The sequence below is a fragment of the Gopherus flavomarginatus genome, chromosome 12 (genome assembly GCF_025201925.1).
Source record: "Gopherus flavomarginatus isolate rGopFla2 chromosome 12, rGopFla2.mat.asm, whole genome shotgun sequence".
NCBI lineage: Eukaryota > Metazoa > Chordata > Testudines > Testudinidae > Gopherus > Gopherus flavomarginatus.
The window spans coordinates 44190844-44217376 of record NC_066628.1 but is presented as its reverse complement, the minus strand read 5'-3'; the positions used below and the strand labels follow the sequence as shown (position 1 = coordinate 44217376).

Here is a 26533-nt window from a genome sequence, read left to right as displayed (position 1 = left end):
GCCTGCGATGGGTCTGCATTTTGTGAGCTCAAAACTCATTGAAGGGCTCTTAACTTTTTTTGTTTGTTTGTTTTTGTTTTACTTTCCTGGGTGTGTTCGGCCTCCACAGCCCACAAGAGGAGGGAGTGGAAGGGGTTGCCTGAGCTGAGGGAGAGGGAGGGACTGCTCACCCTGTAGGGAACCGGAGAGTGTCCCCTCCCACTGTTGAACCTGCTGAGAGATCAAGGAGATAGAGAGCAGGAACTGGGATTAGTCCCTTATAGCCTGAGGAGAGCTGGAGGTCTGCAGGAAGACAGATCTTCTGCCTCTCGCTGGGATTTACCATGCTGATGGAAAATCCCCTTTTGTTGCTGTAGTAAGTGTCTGTAGTGCTTGTAGTGCGCGCACACATACCCAATGAGAGTGTGGGAAAGTGAGCATCTTGGCTGCCCTGGTAACAGCATCCTGCTGTCAGTGGTATTAATTCAGAGGGAATATATGGGCTAAATATGTTAACACAACCCAGTCCCTGTCCAAGTGTTTAGCAAGGTCCATGGCTTGGTATCCAGAGACCTCAGCCACTTAACGCCATGACAAACACACCAATAAAAACCATTTGTGTCTTAAAGATACAGAAAAGAAGGAAAAACAGTTAAAACATTTGAAATGTGAAGTATTAAATAGGGTTTTCATTTGAACAACATCCCTTGTTCCTTTTCCATTTAGCTGTAGACAATTTTTTAGAAGGAAATGCCTCTCCCTCACCATTTGACAGTCTCTTAAATGGTGATAATTGTCATCCCAGGTGGTGGTGGTTGGGATTCAACTGGAGCAATGAGGTGGGAATGTTCTCTGGGTCCCTGTCTGTCTGGCCCGTTCTGGTCAGTTCATCTCTCAGGATCAGGACAATGAAGGCCTGGGATCCCAGAAAATGGTGGGGTTGGCAGTCATGATGGTGAAGCTTGCGCCAATATCCTCTGTCTGTGCTTCGTCTGTTCTTCCTTTGTTCTTTCATACTTGCCCTCCAAATCTTTCTTTTAAGGACCCCAGAAAGGGCGTTGAAGATGGAATAGCCCATCTCCTAACTTTGTCCATTAATTAGGTTTCATATCTGACATACTAATTTTGGCTCATTAACTTCCGGCTCCTCATCTCCTGTTTTTAACCAGTATAAATTCAATGCAGTCCATGAATGATATCAGTAGGCCTTTTAAATTTAGATTAACTCAATTCATCTTTCTCCCTTTTGCACCTTTTCCCATCAACATTTATTATTATAGGTTATTGTAACCTCTTATGAACTTTTACATCTTTCTTACAGTTGAGCTCACAAGTTGGGTAGGCCCCATTATCTCATGTCTTAATAGTTCCATGGCCCAGCACGTAGCACAGCAGGGCCCTGCTCTATAACTAGGGCTCCCATGCACTCTGGTAATACAAATATTAATGATGGTGGTACCCAGAACTCTTAGCATGGCGTTACAGTGCATCTCCTCGCAGCCTTTGAGGTAATTGTCTTGCTGGATCCTATTCCCAGTGATGGCATGTACAACTCAAATCTTTTCGCCTCACCCAAAGCATCATGGTATCCTCAGTCTCCTTGTGCCGAAAGTGGGCAAATTGTTCAGAACACACATAAAAGCCCAAGCAGTGAGGAATAAATGAAATCCATTTGGAATCTTAAGCCATGTCCCAGCTCTCAGCTTTAGCTTGAGAAGCTGAATAGTCAAAGGAAGAAATTCACAAACTTGCCCTTTCTAGCTAGGAAAGGACACCTGTTTATTTCGGTGCTGAAGACATTCTTGTTTCGTTAGCAGTACAAATGGCTGTTTGTACAAATGTACTGCCTCTGAGCTTGGCAGCAAAAGACAGCTGGCTTCTCAGTGCTCTGATTGCAATACGCTGTCATTCGCTCCTTGGGGTTCTCTGACTGCATTCAAAGCCGGTAACCTATTTACCATTGCTAAGTGGTGCACTTAGATATTGGAGCAACTGTATTGTATTTTAGGGGATTACTAGTAATTATGTCTAGAGTTACAAATGTTTCACACAACTCTAGTCATGCTCAGTGCAGTAGAAGGATGTAGAATGTTGTAAGAGGTACTTTCTATCAGATGAAATTTTAACTAAGATCTTTATTAGGTGCAAGTTAATGAACACCTAAAAGAGTAGGGGATAACCTTTGCATCCCAGCCAGCGTACTCCCTCTCTCAATAATATTTTTCTAACATCCTAGGCTGACTGTAAGGTCCAGTCTGTACTACACAAAGTGCCATATTAACTTGATCTAGTTACATTACAGTAGTGCATTGACATTTTTAAAAGATCCTGTTTTAAATGGGATTGGACCATGTTTTAACTATGTGATACTGTTTCCGATTAGCCTTGGACTATACAAATCTGTATCGTGGTTCAGGAGTCTGATTAAAGCACCATTTGGTCCTGCCTGTCCTGCAGTACTAAATCATTGAACTCATGCTTAAATCTTACACTGTTGCTGCTTTTTGTAGTGTAGACGAGACAAAAGCTTCTACGTAGCATATAAGTGCTTTCTTTCTGTGCATGGTCACTGCACTACCAGTACCTACTGTGTTACTGGGCCAAGCATTTTGAGATACTGCTAGAGTGGAAGCTGTTGTATGAAACCAAACTGCAGTCTGTGAAAAAGATTAATTCTTTCAACTCTGCACTGCACGATACAGGATAAGATTTAGGCCATGTCTACACTAGCACTTACATTGGCAAAATGTTTGTTCCTCAGGGGTGTGAAAACACAATTGAGTGACATAAGTTTTGCCGGCATAAGCGCTCATGTGCACAGCGCTGTGTTGGCAGACAATGCTCTCCCATAGGCATAACACGGCTACACAAGTGCTCTTACAGTGGCACTGCTGTAAAGGCATAGCTCTGTTGCTGTAAACTTGGAAGTATAGACGTTGCCTTAGTCTCAGGGAGAGAGAGGAGTAAGGCCAGGGTTTGTTTGTTTTTAATACTTTTTCAGGAACTACTCTCACCCATATAAAGGACTTTGGCCCCTGGATTCCGATCAATGCTTTTATCATGTTGACCTTGCTCATATTCTGCTTCAAGACACAGTGTTCTTTCAGGTTTCTGTTACCATGACAATGACCAGTGCCTCTGGTCTGAGGGAACACTTCAAGATCCTCATACTAAGCTTAAGGCCTCAAATATTAAGCAATCTATTTTCTGAACAAAGGCAAAGTACAACAACAAAGCTAGGTCTACATTCTGCTCTGGGTGGATGCACTCTTCATCCAGAAGGCAGCATTCAGAGCTAAGAGTGTTTGCAGCGAGCAGCCTCTTCACCCAGGAGATTACATTTTACTTTCAATTTTATCAACAGCAGATTATGTTTAAAAAAAAAATGAAGGACTCGACCCTGCAAGATGGTGAATTCATTCAGTTCTCATTGCCTTCAAATGGGAGCTCAGGGTATCTCAGGATCAGGCTCTAAATTACTATATCTAATTATACAAAGGTTTCTTCCTGCTGCCGCTGAAGTCAGCATCAAAACTCTCATTGACCTCAAGGGGAGTAGGATCAATAATTAATGCATAATAGTAACCTTTGGGGCAGTTTTGAGGATAAGGATTAATTAAACATCCCCTCTTAGCCCCCCCCAAATCCAATTATAGAATGATGTCTGTCAGCATTAAAGTGCTATTAACATTTTGCCCTTTTCCCTCAAACCAAATTTCTCCCGATGGATCACTTTTCTAGGATTGCTGAATATTTTTGACCACTTTATGGTGGTAAATATGCCGTGGCTGTGGGAACCATTTCTGCACTAGATCTCCCTTTCATCATTGCTCAAACGAAAGCTGCACCAGCATTGTTAAGGGTGGTAAATCTGCCAGAAGAAAAGCTAATGAAGACAAGGCTTCAGTGTCTCATTTTTCTCCATCTGTAAATTTGGGATTATTTGATAACCCCCCCGACCCCTTTGTGAGCAGCGATGGGATCCTCTAATGAAAGTGGCTAGCTAAATGTTGGATAAAGCATTGTTTTGGGGAGGTTAGAGTTGTTTGCTGTTTTGATATTTAAAGAGGTGCTGGTGATGGGGACTGGTATAATAAATCTTTAAGGAGAGACTATGCTTAACAAAAACATATTGCATATCTTTTCTAGGTTAATTGTGATTGTGACACAATACTGTGCAATGAGTCAGACTCTTTATTGTTAACACAAGGAAAACAAAGACCAAAGCTAAAATATTGTCAGGAAATATCCCTAAAAGGGGAAGGGAGAAACTGCTAACTGTGGCTCAGTAAGAACATGGCCATCCTTTTACTTCTATAGCTGGTTAGTCAAATGCAGGGTGCAGCATTATAAGGTCATTTGTAACAAAATGTCAGTATTTTTAGGTCCTTTATGCTGGCACATTTACTCAGGGCTAGGAAAAGAACAACTTATGGAAGGTGTTATATACACACACACACACACTCTCTCTCTCTCTGACACAAACTCAAAGTAAATTGGACAGAATCGAAATATTCAAAACCATCTAAGGGCCTGATCCAGCTCCCAGTGGTAATCATTTCATTGAGTCCCATGAGAGTTGACCCAGGCTTGTAAAATACTAAATACATGTGTTAATTCAGGATTGGCGCCATCTCTAGTTAGAATTATGGGAAGACTCGTTTTGACTTCCCTGGTCACTTAAACAATAGACCAAAACTATGTGAAATCCAGAGATTACTATAGCATGAATGTTCATGTGATTAAGTGCTTGCTGAATTTCGGGTCCTGCTGCTACTGAAATCAGTGGGAGTTTTGGAATTGACTTCAATAGCACTTAGCCTCCAGTGTCTAAAGTGTGTTTAGCAGAATTATTTAAAATTAGTTCAAAAGAAATCTTTTTAGGATTGCAGAATGTGTTCCCAGGGGGGTGCATGAAACACTGAGACCAGAGTTTAACATTTCACTCTTCTGATTCTCAGTTTGACTGCAGAATAAATATAGGAGTCTCCCGCTCTATAGGTTTTAATGGTCTTGTGGCTAAAGTACAGGACCGAGTCCAGAAACCTGAGTTCTTTTTCCAGCTCTGCAACAAACTTCCTGCATGATCTTTGGGAAGTCACTTAACCTCTCACTTAACAGTTTCACCTAAGGAAAATTGGAGATAACCAACCTCAGAAGTGTTGAGTCCCTTAACTGATGTTTCTAAAACGTGTTGATCCTTGGACAGGCCCAGCTTCCATTGGCCTTTAGGCAGAATTAGGATCTGTTGAAATTCACTTGAGACATAGTTCATCTAAATTGCTTCCACTATAGTTTGGCTGGTGAGTGAGGACACAGCCGACCATGTTTACAAACCTATTTCTAGGTTCTTTTGTCCCAGCCACAGGAATTGGCCAAACTATGATTAAAATTAGTTGACCTTAAACTGTTTTCAACATTGTTTGGCTAGTTTGTGACCCAGAGTTGATAGGGACATTACCAAGGGGTTTTGCCATAACTTTTTGCTTAATATTGAAAGGTAAAGAATTACTTATCTTTGGGTCTGTTTGGTGTCAAAGAGGAAGGAGCAACCTTATGAGACTTTTACCATTTTGAGCTAACATCTCACAAGACCAGAGTGTTATCACACCTAGAACCAGCTCTGAGAGAGCCTTTAATAATGATATCTAGCTCTTATATGGTGCTTTGCAGCAATAGATCTTAAAGTACTTTACAAAGTAGGCCACCATGATTTATCCACATTTTACAGAGGGGGAAACTGAGGCACAGACTTGTGACATGACTAGCCCAGAGTCATCCCCAGCAGGCCAGTGGCAGAACTGGCAATAGAACTAGGTCTCCTGGGTTCTAGTCCAGTCCACTGCCTCTCACTCAAGCCCTGTATCCCAAACCTAATCCAGTTCTGGACCCAAATGCCACTTTTTTTTAAAGCCATCCCTTGTTGAAAGCTTGGATTATCAGCATGCTGCAATTTGGCTTGATATAAACCAGGCCTTATAAACCTGTTTCTTAATAAAATAACTCAGACCTGGTCTACACCTAAAACTTTGGTGAATCTAGCTATATCGCACAGGGCTGTGGAAAAATTTCATGCCCTGTGCAACATAGTTAGGTTGACCAAACCTCCACTGCAGTGACAGGTAGGGCAATGGAAAAATTCTTCCAGCAACCTAGCTATTGCCTCTCAGTCAATACAGAAAGCATCTTCACTACTACAGCACACCTGTTGTGCCGCTGTAATGTAGACATCCTTCAGATGGGAAAGAGGAAGAGAACTCCAGGGAGCAGAAGGTAAGAAAGATCTTGGGTGCAACCCTGCCATCCTTGTGCAGTCAAAACTCCCACTGACTTCAGAAAAATTTACCTGTGCACATGAGATTCGCATGGCGGGGCCCTTCAAGAAGCCCTCATAAAGCTAAAAGCCTTTGTCCATTCAAGGAGCAGAACCATGCTAGGAAGTATTTAAAATAGAATTGTTGCTAGCAGGGTTTTAGCATGGTTCCCCTGACTGCTGTGACCCCAGGGATTTTTTTCTTGAGAACCATGTTAGTCACATGTTAGCCACAGCTGTGTTGCCGCAGTAGCTAACGAAGATGTTGGGAACCTGAGCTGTGCTGGCAGCTGGCTCAGCCCTGCCTCCCATCTGCCAGGAGGAGCACCTGTGTTTATGACCGTGCTCCGTAAAAAGGATCTCAAATAAGCATTAGACAGGAAATGTCTTTCTTTTCATTTGGTATTTTTGGATGGTCCCTCTCAGAATAAAAGCTCTTTGCAGGATTTACCATAGTAGATAAAAACAGGAACCTCAGAACCAGGAGAAAATCTTTACTGAGGATTCTTCTGCAGTCTCACCTGTATGGAGCTTTTGTGGGTAAGGCCAGCTATAGCATTTTGGAGGAGGAAACCCAATAACATTAGCCTTTTGAGGCTTCAATCTCTGTCTGTTCTTCCCTCAGTCTCTCCTGCCTATCTGTACCCTCTCAGCCTTCCCTTCCACTCTGTCTTCAGCTCATGCACTTGTAATGCAGGCTCCACAATCCTGTGGTAAATTTGGAACTGTCTTGCATATTCCCACTCCACCACCATGAACTGGGAGATCTCCCTTTTGTAAAAATCTCATTGATCCTGAACATTGTAGCGCTGAGTGTGAGAAAGTTCCCTTGAGCCTTCCCACAAAACTAAAGCAGCTCCATGAAAGGAAGATTTAACTAGGAGGAGCACAGAGTGTGTGAGCAGTTTTCAGAATGCAGACCTCATTTTGTGAGCCCTTACATCATTTAAAGCAGCTTGTCCAGTTTGAGGAAACGATTGAGGGAAAAGCTTTACCCTAGGGTAAGCTATTCCTTGTAAAATCTGAGGATCGTGTGTGTGTGTGTGTGTGTGTGTGTGTGTGTGTGTGTGAGAATCAAAGCTAATTTCAGCGTTAACTGGAGAGGGTCCATCTCTCTATAACATAGACACAGGGAGGATAGGGGGCACAGCTGGTTTTTCATCCAGACATGGAATGGCGCATTGCTGTTTATATAACTGTTTCCTCTAAAAGTAAAACAGCGTGTTCTGTTTGTGTAAGGAGCTTAACTTAAAGCAAACAAAAAAAGGAAATAAATTGATTCTGTGCCAATACATTTTCCAGCTCCTGTAAAGAAGGGGACTGATACAGTATATAGTGAAATCAGAAAAGCTAATAATGGTAAGTAAGCTAGTGAAAAATTAAACACATGAAGGAGGTTTGGAAGCATTTGTATCTAGATAGGTTAGAAGGTAAAGGGTATAGAAAAGAGACATTGAGGTCCTATGGACACATCTCACATAGCAACTAAGAAAACTTAAGTGCTGATACATTTTGTAGCATCTTTGTGATTTCCCCAGAGTAATGATCTGTAATGTGGTGAGATTAACAACTGGAACGTCTGCTCCATTAATCCATTCATGTTCTATCTGCCAAAAAGGGCTGCTTCGGTTCTGGATCTGGATCTGGATTTTGAACTTGCCCCAAATTTGTGTGGGTTTGGGGTTTGTGTTCTGAAGCTAGCTCATTTCCAATTGCAAAGATTTACGTTGTTCAGGGTTGTTGGGGCTTTCTTGGAGGGGGGTTGGGTTTTTTTGAAGCCCACTCCTTTCTGAAGGCTTCAGAGCCCAAGCCGCAGCTTCAAAGTGCTGCATATGCATGTGTCTTTTTAGAGTGCTAGCGCAAGCCCAAATCTGTCCTCCTAGTCTGGAATATATTTGTAGCGGCTCACTATTTCCCATACTGTAGAATATTATGTACTTTGGGGTATTTCTTCTGTTTTCCTATCTTAATAATAGTTATTTAAAAATATACATAACTCCCATGCATCTGTATTGCAGCCTCCACCCCATCCTGCCCCTAAACCTAACAACTTTGAAGCAATATTATCACACTTAATTTCTTTTTTAATGTAATCAGATTCCCTCCAAATTGTGGACATTACTCACTTCCTCCTCACAGATTCTGAGGTGAGCAAGGATCCTTCTCTGTACCTGGATCCCAGCAGCTATCTTACTGCTGGTGACTCTCGATAGTTGCTCTGGCAGCACTGAAATTCCAGAGACACTTAGGTTAAGGGTGCTTCCTGCTAGCTTGTCAAACACTCCATCAGAGAGGATTTCCTTCCATCTCCTTTGTATTAGGAAATATCTATTTGTAAATGTCAGGCTGTAGTCTAGTCAGTTTCTCTTCTTTTCTCGCCATGTGGCTTTTGTGGTGCATGCCATGTTTGTTTTTCTATTTTTCAGTTTTCATCTGGGATTGTCCATCCCCCATACACAGTTTACACTTCTATAGCACCTCCTCTCTGAGAATTTCAAAGTACTTCACAAATCTTACTTAATTCTATCATATGAGGCACAGTAGGTCAGTTTTATCTCCATTTTTCAGCTGAGTAAACAGAGAGATTGAGTAATTTGTTTAAGGTCACAAAGATGAACAATGGCAAAACTGGGAATAGAGCCTTGGAGTTCTGATTCCCAGTTCATTTCTATATCCACTAGCCCACACTCCCTCTTTGCAGTCTTTTCTTTCACCAAAAAGCAAAATAGCCTTTACTCTAAAGAAGAGTTCAGTTATTTGGCAGAGAGCAGCCCTTGTGGCTTTGTAAGACAGCAGGTTTCAGGAGTGTGCCTCAAAGCTCATTGAAGTGAATGAAAAGATTCCCACTGAAGCATAGCTTTGGATGAGGCCCTTAATGGAATGCAGAAACAGATTGTGTACTTCTTTCTTTGTGCCAGGGTAGTGAATCCAGAAGTATTATGCCTTTCATGATACCATTCCTTTTTCCCAGAGTGAAGAGAGCTCTCTGTACTGTACTGCAGAGACCTTTTGCAAGACTTAATTCGTCAGATCAAGTGTGTTTGAGAGGATTATTATTTAAGGCACTTACAACAAATACAGTTTTATAAGGCAGGAAGTCTAGCAAAATGAGATTCAATTGAAAGTCTGGGCTGAACTGGACAGATGATATGCAAGCACCCCCTTAATCTTACAATCCACCTGCTCTCTTATATATAACATTCTACAGTTTCAGTTATTTTTGGAAACTTAATAACAGCGTATTGTTCTAATCCCATTTGTTTTTCCCGACTGACACACAGGAAAAGTGTTTCAAATAGATAAGCAGGACATCACACAGGCGTGCAGTAGTTTTGAATGGCTACATCGCATATTTAAACATAATATTTACTTTGTTTATGGTTAGGCTGCATGATAGCACTGTAGCAAAGCGTACACACAGATGTGGCAGTGTTCAGAGTCCCTGTAGAGCAGTGGCATCTTCAGCCATTCAAACTGATGAATGTTTTAGAGCCCGATCATGCAAGATGCTGGGTGCTCCCTATGAGGTGCTGGGGACCCCCAACCTCCATTGACATCAATCGGTTTGATGCCAGTGGGGGCTGGGTCTTCAGTCTAATACCTTACAGGAGCTGACCAGCACTCTGCAGGATCAGACCCTTGACTGGCAAGAACAGATGAGCTCAGGGGGAAGCTGCTTTTAGAGGATGAGCCAGTGATGTCTGGTATGTGGGTGAACCAGCAGTGGTGTCCAGAATCAAATAGGCTGACCTGTCCTCTATGACCCCGTAGAACAGAATTAGGGTGAAAAGAACCCGGAAACTTAATTAGGCTCAGAACCTTGGAGCCTCAAATTCACTATCAAGTTCTCAAAATAAATTACCCTTTTCCCCTACCTCCACCCCCAGCTAAAATCCTCTACTTAAAGAAAGGTGGGGGGAGGGAAGCAGCTGGAATGTTTCCAATGAGAGTTTATATTGGGTCCTCTTTTACAGGAATCAGTGTTGTCTTGGGGTTAGAGTGAGGGACTAGGAGTCAGAATATCAAAGTTATATTCCTGTTCCTCTCATTGACCCATGTGTGACTTTGGGCTAATCACTTGACCTGTCTGCTATTTCCCTGCATTACAGAGTGTTGGGAGGATACATTCATTGATACGGGCTATGAGAATACTTGGCTTAATTGGTATTCTCTGCATTTTACAGAGAATGTTGGGTGGATGAGCTCCACCGCTACAGCACTGTAGTGTAGACGCTTCCTACATTGACACCTGTTGATGGGGTTTTTTGGTTAATGTAGTAAATCCATCTCTCAGAGAAGCAGTAGCTAGGTGGTCAGAAGAATTCCTCCATCGACCTAGCTGTGTCTACACAGAGGGTTAAGTCAACCTAACTACAGTGGTCACGGGTTGATCTAATTTTGAAGTGTAGACCAGGCCCAAATGTGGATCTTGTGGCTGTTGGACTCTTTTCTCATTTATAAATTGGGGATAACACTCGCCTGCCTAATTGCTTTGGGGCATAGTGTGGATTAATAAGCTGATATTGGTCACATTTCTTTGAAGATGTTAAGTGTTATATGTAGGGCCCTACCAAATTCACAGTCCATTTTGCTCTATTTCATGGTCATAGGGGTTTAAAAATTGTCAGTTGTATGATTTCAGATATTTAAATCTGAAATATCAGTGTTGTAATTGTAGGGGTCCTGGCCGAAAAGGAGCTGTTGGGGGATTGCAAGGTTATTGTAGCAGGGTTGCAGTACTGCTACCCTTAACTTCTGCACTGTTGCCGGGAGTTCAGCAGTATGCAGAAGTAAGGGTGGCATGGTATGGTATTGCTGTGCTGCTGCTGGTGGGCACCGCCTTCAGTGCTAGGTGCCTGGCCAACAGCTGCTGTTCTCTGGCCACCCAGCTCTGAAGGCAGCAGTGCACAAGTAAGGGTGGCAATACCACACACCCCCTACAATAACCTTGCGACCCCCCAATAGCTCCCTTTTGGGTCAGAACCCCCAGTTAGAGAAACGCTGGTCTCCTCCGTGAACTCTGTAGGGTAAAAGCACACAAAAGATCAGATTTCAGGGGGGAGACCAGATTTCATGGTCTGTTACATTTTTCATGGCCACGAGCTTGGTAGAGCCCGAGTGATATGAGTGCTAAATATTATATTATTACACAATTCAAGGCCACTTCAGTTTTTTTAATCAGAGATAGTGCCCGTTACAGGGCTTCATGTATAATTTTTCCTTTCCAGGGAATTTATTATGGGCAATGAGAATTTTGTAGTGTGAATCCCCTGTGGAGGAAGAACATTCATCAGACGTCACTAACTGTTGCTTTGTTGATACCATTTGATGTGACAACTGAGCCAGAGTCTGTTTTGGCTTTCACTTCTAACTGGGCTGGCACTACTGTGAGCTGCAAGGCCCTCTCAGGGACTAGCACATTTTCACCTTCCACCTCAGTGAACATAGGGAACCAGAGAGCCTCCCTGTCCTGAGCTGTAAAGTGGCTGGGGTTCTGAACACGGTTGCCAACCTTCAAGGATTGTCTTGGAGTCTCCCAGAATGAAAGGTCATCATGTGATGAATACATCTAACCAAAATTGGCAACCCTACTTCTGAACTTCACTGCCTCTTTTTCTCATTGCCAGTCAGTCCTCTGAGTATCTGAGCCTCCTCCTTTCCTCCTTGGTTGTCAGGGTTCTAGTCTTGTATTGCCTGCTCTTACCCCATTCCCATTCCCTCTTGTAAACACCATTATGAGCCCCTGACTTCATCTCCTCCAGTTTCTGTGCCCCAGGCTTGTTACTGTGCATTGACCAATATGCAATGTCAATGGCTACCTAGAGGGTTGGGTGTGGAGATGGGCCTGCGATGTACAAAGTTAGTTCTGCATTTCAAACCCCCAAATGTTTTTTCTGGTTCACATCTGGGCTTTTGTAGAGGAAAGAGGCAGAGTGTGAAATTCAAATCCGTTCAGGCCTATCTTGGTTTAAAATCAAATAGCAGGAGACCTCAGTCTACTCAACTGCACTCCGGATACAATCGCCTGTATGGTACGAGAGCAATTTCAGTACATAGATTTCTTTACTGAGGATTCTGCATTATCACATCGATGTCAAGCCCTGAAGCAATGAATGGAAGCTGATCTGCTCAACAAAAGGTCCATCTGATTCCAAGCCACATGCTTGTAAAGATATGGCAAGATGGCATCAGAGCTTAGTTTAAAACTTTTGTTTTTTTCATGCGTCACATTTTTTTCTCAAGCATGTAGGTGTCTACTTTAAGGCTTTATGGAAAACGTGGAAGCTATAAGTCTCAAACAACCGAACCCCAAATCAATTGCTTTTCTGAGAATGACCTCTCAGAATGCCACCCATATTAATGCTTCTAATAATGCAACTTCACTCTGACAAGGAGCCCCTGTCAGGACAGCTCTTGATGAAGGTCATCAAAATATTCCTTGCTCCAAATTCACTTTGGAAAGGGATTTTTTTTTGGGGGGGTGGAGTTTTGTATCCATTTCAGTCCCACAGCAACCACTCCGTGTTCAGAGATCTTCCTAAGCTTTTAAGAACACACTATTTCCCACAAAGTGTATTAGTGAATTCCTGGTTGTTCAGTGTATTTGCTCTAAGGGTTTGGTCCAACATCCATTTATGTCTATGGGAAGGTTTTCAATGACTTTGAGTGGGCACTGGATGAACCCACCCATCCCTCCATCCTCTGTGGCATCACAGAGCTGATTGTGATTCATTACCATGGGGTTCCTGGACTGCTCTCTATTTTTAATCCCTCTTTGGGAAAAGGGAAATCTAGCAAACAAAATACATAGCTAAACCCAGATCTGCTTATACTGGGAAAACGAATCAGTAACTAAGAGGCAGTTGCAGTGGCGAGACAGGAAGTTTTTAAGAATCCTATTGCAGCCAACAATACACTGTGGAAAAACAAATATTCCCCAGCGGAAAGAGGCATGAGAAATCCCTACTGCATTGAGCGGTTTGAAACAACCTATTAGAATTTGGCCCCAATAATCAGGAAATCTGCTCTACCATTTTCCTGCTGCCAGGCTCCAGATTTCATACCTCTGTACTGAGTTGGGAGAATATTCACTAGAGTGGTGAAAAATCTTCATCAGCAAAACAAGACACCAAAGGAAACTCACCTGGTTTGGGGCTTCATTGCAAATTTCAAAGCTTGGCCCCACTGGCCAAATTTTCAGCCAACCTGGAAGAGGTGGAAACCATGAGCCTTGTGGTGACTTTTTTTTTTTTAACTAAAACTGAGCCCATAACAATACCCCCCAGAGCCAACAGCTTTTACCTACTCTGGGGTATTCAAGATCCAGATTTGGGTCAAATCTTCTGTCTAGCCTCTCTTCCCCAGTAACGTGCAAATGGAAACCTGGATCTGAACAGTTCTCAATTGTGGGGCATGCAAAGTTAAAAGCTGGACCCAAATTTTGTAGTGTGGGCATGCTTCTAGTTTTTAGCCGAAAACCAGGCAAAGTGTAGTGGTTTCACCCCATCTGCGTTTGCATGGAGTTTCTGGGTTCAGCTGTACCCCACATTTAAGGCAAAATGTGTGTACCTGGGTGTAATGGCATCCTTGGGCTATGCAATCTGTGCTATGGAGCTACTGCAGACTTCTCTTGCCTTAGCTGAGATCACTCTTTAGCCCCCCTCTTCTCTATACTGTCAATCAATCCATCACGGACACATGACTGAGGCTAAACAGAGTCTCTGACTGGTTGGTATATATTTGAGACTTGCAAATTTCTCTCTACGTGTGAATGGGCCTCTATGCTCCCAAATACCCATCAGCTACATTGGAAATATATGGCAAAACCTAACGGGGCTGGCATTCATGCTATGTGGCAAATCCAGTATTTGTTTCCATCATGCAAATGTATTATCTGAGGCTAATACACCACTGAGAGAAAAACAAGAACTTTGAGTCGCTCAGTAACTCATACATGTATGCTACCTCTTAAAATATCTCAGCAGTCACAGGAATTGTAACTTCAGGTCACTTATTCCCTGGTGCCCATAACAGAACCCATTGCCGCTGCTCTGGAAGAAAACTGGCAACTCCACTCATACGTGATCAGAACCCAGAATGTGTCTGCACCTTTTCCTGCCTCCTTTAATAGGAGTAAGCTCTGTTTCCTTCAAAAATGCCAGCTTTTCCCAACGTAACAATAAAAACCAGTTTGGTTTATATACAAAAATCACTGTAAATGTATTTAAAGGTTACACTAAGGAAAAAAAGTTTTGTAAAATATTAATGACCTGATGGCTTCTGCAAAAGCACCATCTAGGCAGACCCATACTTTAAGTACAGAATATTTGTGTTTACCTGGTTCACAACTTTGCAGAAATCACTTAAACCTCTAACAGCTAAAGTGGTGTCCCTCAGACCACAAATGCAGTGTGTGACATTCCCCTGGCAGGAGCAATGGTGTTTACCTAGAAACCCAATTAGTTATTGGCCACATGCCTTTTGATCTTGGGTGACACAGTTACAAGGCGGTGGGTGATCTGTTGTTGTCACATAGGACAAAGTAGCTTTGGATTAGCAAACATCCGTCCATTTGAATTTTGGGAAATGTGTAAAATTTATAATTTCCTCCTTTGTAATCGCACAATACACAGTGACTGAGGCTTTGCATGCATTCTCCTTAATAAGCTGTTTCATAAATAATATAGTTAGTTTTTGTCCACTTCAAGTTCAACTTTGATCTAGCAGTGGCTAAATGGCATTATTGTTTTGAACTGTATCTACTTCCAGGAATCAAAAAGCTTTTGCATATTTTCCAAAAATCATTTCTTTTGCTCCTCTCAGACAGGACAAGACTATTAGGTCCAATTTTGTATTGAAGTCAATTGAGTTGCACTGGCATGAAAACAATGTGACTAAGTGCAGACTCGGATTCCTGAGCTCCATGGGTAGGATTAAAGACACCAAGCAATACTTTCTTTAGGTAGGACTTCTGGAATGTAAATGAACAGTTTAATAAGACAGTCATCACTCTAATGTAATAAAAATGCTGATAATAGAAATCTGATGTACCTCTACTTAGCTAAAAAGGGACTTAATTGGTCGCAAAAATGTGACTGGCATAGCCATGAAGCTGTGAGGGGAATTATTTCTCATGGTACAAGAACATACATGGTACAAGAACTTTAAGTAACAGGATGAACTGAACAAAGGTGAATTTATATTGGATGTCAAAGAAAACATCTTCGGAGAGAGATCTATTAAACTGTTCACTAGTCATAGCCACCATATTGTTGTATTTGCATGGTGTCTTTCATTCAAGGATCTCCATGGGCTTTTTGAACTTGAACTAATTAATCCTCACACCCTGTGGAGTAGGTTACGGTTACTTTATGCAGTTTTAAAAATGGGTAAACTGAGCTAAAGGGAGGTTGCGTGACTTATCCAAATTCACACAGCAAATTTGTGCCAGAGACAGGATTAATGTGAAGTCTTGACCCCAATCCCTTGCTCGATGTACTAGTCCACTTTGCTTGCCATGGTCATTCCTCATTGAACCTCATTGGGACAAAAAGCATTCCCTGGAATTGAACACTAGTGTGTATCTCCTGTGCAAAAGGATCAGAAGATCACACAAACATAGTACTTTAACCAAGTCTGATAACCCCATCTAAAAGAAAGACCAGAGTCACTCTCCTAACCTCGCTACATACCCACTTTTTAGAACATTTCCTTATCAACACAAAAGTGTTGTGTATTTTTTTCTTTAGATGGCAATCGTTAAATCCACATTAAACATAAACACAAAGGGCCTAATCCAAAGCCCCCTGAAGTTGAGTGGAAAGACACCCATTGCCTTTGGGGGGCTTTGGACCAGGCTAAATAATCTTTTTATTAATTAAATCTTGGGTTCCTTTGGGGATCTCCTTTTCCTTTGGCATTTGTACCCTTCTCAGGATTCTCTGACCACTTCCCTTCCTGGCACTAGGGTCACTGCATCTTTAATGGTCCTTTGAAATATGTCTTAACTACTTATGCTAAACAATCTGTTTCATCTTGTATTTAGCTGTGACACTCTGAGTAAGTTTCCCAGGTCTGAACAAGAGCTCTGTGTAAACTCAAAAGCTTCTCTCTCTCTCTCACCAACAGAAGTTGGTCCCATAAAAGATATTACCTCACCCAGCCTGTATCAGAAAAACCATCTAGGACTGGGAAGTAGAGCATATCACCCAAGATAATTCGCCTCTAAAAGGAAGTTTCTGTCATGTGCAACAGCTGCTTGTGTTCTCAGGAGGGAATGTTTTGTCACTCAGACTTCTGCCTTTTTGAGTCCCCACATGGAGCAGGTGTGGGGGAGTAACTTCCCCCAAGCCAGTCACAACTTGCTGCTCAGCCAAGCAGTTCAACAGGAGCTACAGGTCTATTGAAATCAATCTTTGAAATCATAGAGACTTCTCTTGTACTTAAATTAAACACATACTTAGGTGCTTTGCTGGACTGCGGATCTGAAACTTCACTTTCTAACTTCCTAGTTAGCTGGTTTATGTCACTGCAAAATTACCAACTGCAATGCAAGAACATTTAACCCTGAATTCTCATTTATTTGTATGTAAAACTGATTCCTTTGAAATGTGCCATTCAATTTCTAAACTATGTTTTTATTTTGCAGATTCTGGGGAAAACAGACACTCTGTAAGTATACATTTTATTTGAGGAATAAGACACTGGGAAATTAGATTAGGATAACTGTTAGATCAGTGAAATAATATTGAAGAGTATTATGTTTTTGTATTGTTCACAATACATTGGAAATGTACTGCTTGGCACTTACATTTATATCCTTATTGGCCAGGTTTTCTCTGATATATTTATATAGCAGTGAGCACTAAAAGTCATATGAAATAACTGGTATCTGAGAAAGCCACTATAAAGCACAGCTGGTCCATGATGACTCTTCGAAAGGGGAGTTTACACATTAAAAAACACAACTGTGCAGATGTGGCTTGATTGCAGGGGTGTGCGCTCTGACACAGCAGAGCCAAGCTTGAGAATGTCCTCAGACTTCCACTGGGCTGATGTATTCAAGAGCATGTTGGGTGCTGAACCACTTGAGGATGGATATGAGGGCTTGCTGGGCTGGCCAGTCTATGGAGTAATAGTGTCAGTGTCAAGTGGGAAAAGAGGCGAAAGAAGAAAGTGTGTTTAGAACCTTAGCTGGAAAAACTACAATGGGGCTAACACCGACCGAGTCTCCTTCCCAAGGAGCGCGCAAGCACGTGCACACACATACACGGGGAGATTTTTACCATTTGCAGATGTGATTTCCTCCTTAAGGTGTAGAGCAAGGTGATTTCGTGACTGTGACTATTGGCTTGAGCAGAAGCTTGCATTCAACTCTGTGCTCCTGACCTGTGCGATGTAGCACCTTCAGCCAGGATATTAGAAGACGGGACGACTGGCAGGATTGTTGGTGGAGACTGTGACATTCTAAACAAATATTAATGGAAAGCAAATGCTGACGTTATTACCATCATCCAATCAAGGAACTGGAGCAACGCCATGTGATGTAAGAGCCCAGCGAAACTAAACATCACAGCTCAAATTCCATGGACAATCTACCAGTCAAGAAATGATACAGTGAATAGCTTTGAACACCAAACTAATCACAGGAAAAGCCAATTTGTGGAGAAAATGAGTGGCTAAATGGCTCAAATGAACGATCACTTGGTTCTGCTGAAATGCCAAAGACAAAGAACAAGCACTCCAGAAATAACTATATTAACGTTATTTATCAAATACTTTCTGACTATGCCCCCGGAGTGCTGTTCAGTAATATAATGGTTATTAATTATTATTAGTGCTGTTGTGTTAGCACTCAAAATGGGCTGAGCACTGGGTAAACACACAGGAAGAGATGGTCCCTGCCCTGATATATTTATAATCTTATTTTTAAAAAATAATTGAGAAGCACACAATGAAAACCATACCATGATAAAACCTGCCCTCATAAGACTCTAGAGAGACATAAGAGAAAGAGAGAAGGGTCCTATCCAGAGGCTAAACTCTGAGGTCTTTTGTTCACTCCTTACTCTGGCAAAAATCCCATTATAGTCCTCTAGGATTTGAGTTTTCAAAGGTAACTCTTGAAAAAGAAAGGAAGGAGGAAATGGTACATGTTGAGGGAGACTGCAGAGGCCCAGCTGCCTCCTGGTCTTAGACAAGATGGCTGGATCCCTAAAAGGCAGCTGGTAGAACACAGATACCTGTTGGATGGAGGTGGTCTCAGTGGTAGGCAGGGCCAGCCCCAGGCTCAGAGTTCCTTGGTTCCCTGAGCAGAAGCCTGCAGAAGAGGAATGTGCATGTATGTATAAGATCCCTCCCACAAACCAGGGTGGGATGTGGGAGTGTATTTTTCCTGCCACTTATTTTATATGACTCTGGAGCATTTGCTTAAAAAAAATAACTGTAGCAAATAAGAGACTTTTAAATAGCAATTACAGTAGCACTCTCTACGACAGCTAACAATACACACTCAGGCCGGGTCTACACTACAGAGTTAGGTCATCATAAGCTGCCTTACGTCAGCCTAACTCTGTAAGCGTCTGCACTAAAATGTAGCTCCCACTGATGTAACTCACCCGCTACATCGACTTAATAGTGCCACCTCCGGGAGAGGCGTAGCTCTTAAGTCAATATAGTTAGGTTGATGCAGTATTAGTGTAGACACTGCATTGCTTACATTGACTGTTTGTTGCCTTTCAGAAGCTGTTCCACCATGCCCCACACTGACAGTTAACTCTGTGCAAGTGCTCCTGGTGAGGACATGCACTGCTGACATAAGGAGTGTAGGCCAGACATGGAAAAGCGATTTAATTACTGCGGTGGCTGTATGTCACTATAACTTAAGTTGACTTAATTTCGTAGTATAGACTTGCTCTCAGGCTCTGAAAGGCACAGCCCTCCACCCTCCATCAGCATTCAAGTCCACATGGGCTACAAAAGAAAACTTCTGTATTATTTACAGTCCATTGGCAGAGCATTGAAGGTCACAGAGTGTGTTGCAATAAACAGGCAGATTTTAATAGGCAAATAGGGTTGATTTTTCATTGTCATTTAAAAGTTTGGGGTTTTACTTTGCTCTCTATCTTCTAAAAATAAATCAAGCCTAGTTCTCCTCCCAGCTGCAAAGATGCAACCTCATGGCATCATAGAGTAGAATTTTTTTTTTTTTAATCTGTGCCTAGGATAGGGGCTTAGTATACACAGGAGAAGGTGGAGAGAAGTGACTGCAGCAAACAGCTGGTGTGAACCTGAATGGGAGGCATTGTCCTTTCTCAGTGCTCTGGATTGCCTGTTGGAGCCAAGCCTACATATCTTCTGCACCCGTTGACTTCAGTGAGAGGTTCTGGGCATGCAGAATTGGGGCCTTGGTTTGCACCCTTATCCATAACTGCTACATAAAGCAGAGTTCCACATACACTCTAGCTGCTAACGTGAATTGAGCCCTTGCTGTATACAACTTACACAGGTATTTCCCAATGCTTGTAAGGTATAGAGTAAGTGTGAGCCCGGGACAGTCAGTCCTCCTGGGTTCTGTGGCCAGCTCTGTCATTGACTTGTCTGGCCTTGACCCAATCACTCATCACTATTTGACAGTTGGGCAAAAGGAATTTAATATCTCCCTCACGAGAGTGCTGAGTGGCTTCATTAATTCATGTTTGCAAAGCACTCTGAGATCTTGGATGAAAGGTGCTATTGATGCACCATCGTTATGATAATTGATAATTTTGATAATTTTTTCTATTACCAAAATTGAGTCTAGAAGCCATTACCTGGAGCCATATTGAGGCTGCTTGGTTCTTGAATGGGATGCAGTGAAAACACCTCAGCATGCTACGCAAATAATTTTGGCTTTATTAATTGGGCCCTGACATTTTACTATCTTCTGGCAAGCTGCAGGAGAGGACTTGGATTTAGGGCTGCATTTTCCTTGCTTGCACAAATTCCTGTTTGCAGCTGGAAAGGAGTAATAAGATTCCCTGTAAAATTCAACAGACTGTTACAAACATTTTTAGTTTCTCATCAATATACAAAAGAAAAACCTGCTTTGGAACAAGCTGTGCATGTTACCTGAGTTTTCACATTGACAGCACACAGATGTGTAGGATCAGGATGTGCATGTGCCACTAAACTTAACCCCAGAGAGTGAGCACGATACTTCCCAGGAAATGGCACTTGCGTAATACACAGGCATCGCCTAGAAACTCTGACATAATGTTATCGGACAGAAAACACCCTGCTAGGCATCCCTATTGCAGTTAAATACTGTAACTTCTCCTGATTAAATAGTTATTTGAATCACCAAGGCTTGTGCCAACAGGGCCGAGTTCTGCTTGCAGGGCCATCTCTGAATAAAAAGCAGCATCAGGCCTTGGTTCTTTTGCCTGCTGAGCAGGAGCAATCCAAAGTGTTTCTTTCTCTTCTCCACATAAATGAGCCATGGTGGGGATCAGAAAGTAAATTTCCTCATGGGTTTTTTTTCTTCTTCTTCTCAACATTGCTCAGGCAACATAGAAGTGCAGAGAGAAAAGAGACAGAGAGACTCTGGCCGTGCCTTCTCTCCTATTTTATTGAAGTACTTTACTTCTGTAGCTTATTTTCCTGCAGCACTATGCTCTGCAATGCCTCACAAGTAGAGTCCGACTGAGGGGAGTTGCTGACGCTGCCTATCAAAGCGAAAAGAGTCCTAATAACCTGATCAAGTGGCTTAACCTTCCTCTACAGGCAGTTTTCTACTTTAGAGGTCTGGAGAAGAGCTTGGGGGAGGTGGAAGACCTCTCTGCAGGGGAGACTGGCCCTGCTGCTGCTCTTGCTGCCCCTGATCTGCGGGTTGAGGCCTTTGATCTCCAGGCCTGACACTGTGGCATCCTAATCAAAGGGAACATGTTCAGGAAAGAAAGTAATGCCCAGGTAGCAGGTTTCCTGGCTATTGCTACATGTCAGAGTGAAGGTCTTGAAGACTCATGATTTGACATTTCCATGGGAGATAACATGACACAGTGAGGATTTTTGTGGCAACACACCATACAAATGTACTGGGGGGACAGAAGGAAGTAAGGACTGTGGGACTGAACCCCTGTTTGGAGCTGGGTTTCAGAGGTGGGAGCATATGCCTTCCTTTTGACTTCAGCAACAGTTGTGGGTGCTTGAAATCTGATCCTTCTTACTTCAAATTCAAGTAACGCTGTCCCACGCACTTTTAATAAACCTATTAAATGATGATGTTCTGCGTTGATGGTGAGGAAGTCATAAGGCAAAGCCAAGAATTGCTGCATTGAAGAAAACAATGAAGAAAACACCTTATAATGAGCTCTCCCGCCTCCATTACTCCAACCCCAGCCCATAAGAAGCTGTGTCACTGTCAGAATAAATGTAATCCAGCATGAAAACAATGAAGAACTTTGCTCCCTCCATGCCATGTGAGGCCATGATAAAAGTAAGCCCAATGCTTTAATAAATGCCACACATTGACAACAAAGAGTTACATTACACAGATTCACAGTAAGGGTTTGATCCCATTTAAGTCAACGTGGGTGATATGTTAGACAAATCCAGTCAAAGCCTGAATTATGTAAATGGGTTAAAATGAAATTGCAGTCCAAGTTCTGATTAGAGAGGGGCACAGACCAAAGTAACCTGGGCCTGAACACGTTGGACTTGAAGGATACTCAGAACTAGATCCAAACTTTGGGCTTGTGGCCTCTTCTCTTTTTCTTGTCTGCTACAGGATTCTAGATCTTAAGTTCCATCCATAGGAAGTGTTTGCAAAAGAAACGGGTGTCTCTGAATTATTTTTTACCTAACATCAGCTTGGAAGTGTCTGGAGTAAATTAATTGAATTACTCAGAGGGGAACTGGGAGGAGGTTTCCTTCCTGGAATCAGAGCTGGCAATCTTTCTAAGTTATTTAATGGTCTTAGTTTCTGAAAACATATTGAAGGAAATATCTTAACAATGAGATAGCCGCTTCGCCAAATACTAATTTGGTATTGTGTTGGATTTGCTGCAGCCATACATTCTGACTTCATATTGTCCCCTGTCATTTTCACTTGTTTGTTTGTTTTATTTTGTCCTGGTGGTGAATGTGGACAGATTAGCGTCACTTAGGACACATTGTACTTTCAGGTGTACATTTGTACTAATACAAAATGTACCATCCTGGAGACAAAAGTCTCCAATTCTCCACCCACATGCAGAACTGAAAACCTAGCCGCTTTTTCATTAGCCAGTGCTCAAATGTAGATTTAGGTGTTTAACTATAGGCAAGCAGTTTGAAAATGTTAGCCTAAATATCACTGTGTCTTAGTTTCCAATCCGTACCATGGAGATGTTGAATGACTTTAGAGAGGAGACATGATGATTGTTTAGCTGATTGTGCAGCTCTTGGAAGAGTAGTTGTTATATTTCATCTCTTTATGCAATTTCATTGATCCAGGAGTTTTTTTTTAAATTTATGCTTATTAGCTTTTTTTCCCCTCCTCATTGCCAATAGAGAATAGAAGGTTCTCCAGATGCCACTTAAAAGATTCATCGGGAACATCAACTGCTGGGAGACAAAAACAAGATGCGAGATGATGTGCCTGTTTCAAAAGCTCTATGGCACTTATTTATGAACCTGACAGCCTCCTCTCTTCAATGTTCATTTCCTCAGGGTGAACAACAGGGACATTCCTAAAGCATGTAATATAAAAAAATTATGAATAAAGTTTCGACTGGGAAAGTGCCTGTGGAACCCAATGACATGTCCCCCACAAGGTTCATTTCTCTCACTAAAAGAGTTTTGTTTCTCTATCCTCCATTTCATCGTGCTCTGGGGAGGTGGGAGTATAGAGTAAGAGTACATTCTGGGCTTTTTAAAAACTTAATAACTGTACAGTGATTCAGAACTTTACCACATTAAATAATGTCTACATTATTAGAGACACAAATATTCCTTGTTCTTTGTTAAATCACTTCTTGTATCTAAAAGTTTCACTGCTCATTGAGCTGGTTGGCATATTGGTTCTCTCTTGAAAGAATGACTGCACAGCGCAGTCCAGATTAGACAAAATATAGGTCACAGATGTTGGGTCCCATGTCATCAGATTTGGACCTGACGCTAAACCCTTATCCAAATCCCATCCCCAAATTTTAATGAAGTTCAGAAGCTTATTTGAGTCCAGATTGTAAACTCATACCTGTCCCTACCTTATCTCTACAATATGCCAAGCCAACACCTTGATTCCATGCTTTTGAGGATTGGCACCACATCCAGATCCCACCGAGGTGGCTGTTCCCTGTTTCAATAATGGGCTCAAACAAAGCTCTGGATCTAAATACTCCATAACTTTGGAGAAGTTTGGATCCAGATCAGAACTTTGCAGTTCATGCTAACCTCAGGTTTATTGATGCAAAGAAAATACAAACAAACAAAAACCCCAAAGAGAGATTTTCTTTTTCAGACTGTAAAGTGGGTCCCAATCCTGCAATCTGTTCCCATGTATCACTGCAGATTCAATTGAAGGATCAGGGACATAGATAAGAAGGCTCCTGTATTAAATGACAAATAGCATTTAAAATAATTAAATCAACAAGGATCTAAGTCATTCTTACAGAGAGATGACATATGGATTCATATATATATATATATATATATTTACTGCTTTAAACTCTTTATCAAAGGCTCTGGAACAGAAAAGATCTATATCTCCTTTGAAAGCAAAGGATTTCTCTCCCCCCAGCTTAAACTGTTGCATTTCTTACTAATATCTTTTTAATTTATTTTTCCCTAGAAAAAGGTTGCTTGTATCATAAAACATTTAAACCTTTCACAAACAACAACGGGCTTTGTAGCACATCTCTGTTGGCAAATATACATTCAAGCATCCCACAAACCCTCCCACCCTCCAAAAAACTCCTCAAATGTTATTACAGTGAATTTGGAAAAGATATTTTAATAAAGAAATCTTTAAATGTAACTTTGCGTCCTTGGATGTTTTTCTTATCAGCAAATCACAAGTGGCTGTGTGAACAGGTTATTATTAATGGTAAACTGTGGGGATATCAATGAACAGAGCATGTCACAGAACATGGGGGAAAGCATGGACTCTGCCCGAACTCTGTCAACTTGAAATAGCTGAACTTGTTGTAATGAACCAGATTAAGCTCAAACGAGTGTGTCCAACCAGCCATGCTGAATCACTTTAAGAACCATTGCAGGCTTGCCCCACATTCACATTAGTGCTGCTCAAAACCACTTCAATTAAAAGGCTCTCCAGAAATCTATCCTACAGTCCCAGGCATGGCTCCGAGAACCAGTGGACTCTTGGAGGTTTCAGAAGGCTTCCAGTGCACCATGTAGCAGCAATGAGCCTGTGGGGCTGTTTCATCTTGTCTATGCCCACCCTGGTGCAGATTATTTCAGACTGAAACAGTTTAGGCTGAACCAGTTCTTTACCCCGTTGAAAGATTAATCTACTCCATCTGGTTCTTGGAACGTGTCACAGGATAGCTGGGCCCTTTAATAAAACAGGTCCAGCTCTTCCCCCTCCCTCCATGCCAGTACAGGTGCTCCCAGTTTATCCAGTTAAGAGGGCAAGGCAGAACCTGGGGCTATAAAGGATCAGGGAGAATTAGAGTTGTGGGAAGTTTTTGAAGAAGGCAGCAGTAGTGGGAGAAGGAGGCAGCAAGGCAAGGCAAGGCAAGGCATGGCATGGCATTTGCTGGCTGACCGACCTTCTTGAGCTGGAGCTAAGGGCTAAAGAGAGCTGAAGGCAAGGACAGTGGGAGCCCTTACCTGCTGACATCTCCATGCTGGAGAGGGCTGAGGGCTAGGTCTACCTGTGGGCTTGTCTGAGATGACTGGTTAATAGCACAGGGAGAGTGATGGCTGCTTCCCTGGTGAGGACAAACTCCCAGGAGAGTGTTGGTAGTGGGGTGTTCCTGCTGGGAAGACTGGGGTTACACTCCAGCAGGGAGGGCTGGGGTGCTTGTCTGCCAGAAGAGTCTGGGTGTGGTGGAAGATGCTGGAATGTGGTATGTGCTAGGCTGAGGGATTGTATGTTGTGGGATTTGAAAGCCTGTGTGCACTGAGGGTGATAAATGGACTATGTTTTGGGACTCTTGCTATGGCATATTTGCACTGGGGGCTGTTTCTTGAACCAAGAGAGCCTGTCTTGGAGCCCTTGGGGCCTGAGAGAGGAAGTGGGAGGGTAATTCTGTTTAGGGTGCCCAGAGGCAAGGAGGTGCTCAGGGATGAAGGGAAATCATTCATGTAAACTGATTTGAGCACTTTTGTGTGTGGAAGTGGAGTGTGTCACTGGCATGCTGGGGAATAGATCAGTAAACTTCTCTGCTGCAGACAAAGCTAATATACCTACCCACTAAACAAGGAACAGTCATACATGATGAGTTCAGCTTTCTGTTCCGCAGAATGTGGCTTCAGATGCCAAGCAAGCCTCATTTGTTAACCTGTTAAACTGAACACTTGGGAAAGATTCTTGTGTCTGTTGTTGAAACAGTGCCCATATTCAGTTAAATTGTCAAAACAATGAGCCATTACAAATCTGCTGGTTTAAATTCTTCAGATTTCTAGAATCTCACCAAGTCTGGCTCAGCAAATGTAAAACCAAATGTGCTGTAAGTATTCACCTTAAAAAGTAGGGGGAAAGGGGTCTCTTACAAAAGCCCCAGTTCATCCTCCCCACCCCCTAGCCCCAGTTCCATTCGAAGAGAGGCTGAGGGATACCATTTTGCATAAGACAGAATGGAGATGTTGTTCTGCTTGTTTAGGGAAAGCCCCTGGCAGGCCAAGTAGGTTTGTTTACCTGCCGCCTCTGCAGGTTCGGCCGATCGCGGCTCCCACTGGCCACGGTTTGCTGCTCCAGGCCCATGGGAGCTGCTGGAAGCAGCATGGACTGAGGGGTGTACTGGCCACAGCTTCCAGCAGCTCCCATGGGCCTGGAGCAGCGAACCGCAGCCAGTGGGAGACGCGATCGGCCAAACCTGCAGACACGGCAGGTAAACAAACTGGCCCAGCCCACCAGGGGCTTTCCCTAAACAAGTGGCGTCCCAAGTTTGGGAAACATTGATTTACACAATAGTGTGAGAAGCAACCGGTTAAATCACTTCATAGAACAGGTCCTGCATGTGTAATTCTCAATGGAGAGAGCTAGAGTTCCCAGGTCTGAGAGGGGGAACGGACCTTGTTGCCTCAGACACCAAT

The 26533-nt window shown here is 42.6% G+C and overlaps 1 protein-coding gene across 7 annotated transcripts in view; it reads left to right on the top strand.

The window, feature by feature from the left end:
* PECAM1 (platelet and endothelial cell adhesion molecule 1) overlaps window positions 1-24287 on the top strand; it is a 55873-nt gene extending 31586 nt beyond the window's left edge. For 2 of the 7 annotated variants that reach the window (XM_050919116.1, XM_050919119.1), the window contains 3 exons: window positions 7595-7651; window positions 16941-16963; window positions 22823-24287. In XM_050919116.1, coding sequence (XP_050775073.1) covers window positions 7595-7651; window positions 16941-16963; window positions 22823-22852 — 110 coding nt within the window. In that variant the 3' untranslated portion in view covers window positions 22853-24287. The other 5 variants (XM_050919118.1, XM_050919122.1, XM_050919123.1 and 2 more) reach the window with 3 other exon arrangements.
* The last annotated feature ends 2246 nt before the right edge of the window (window positions 24288-26533 follow it).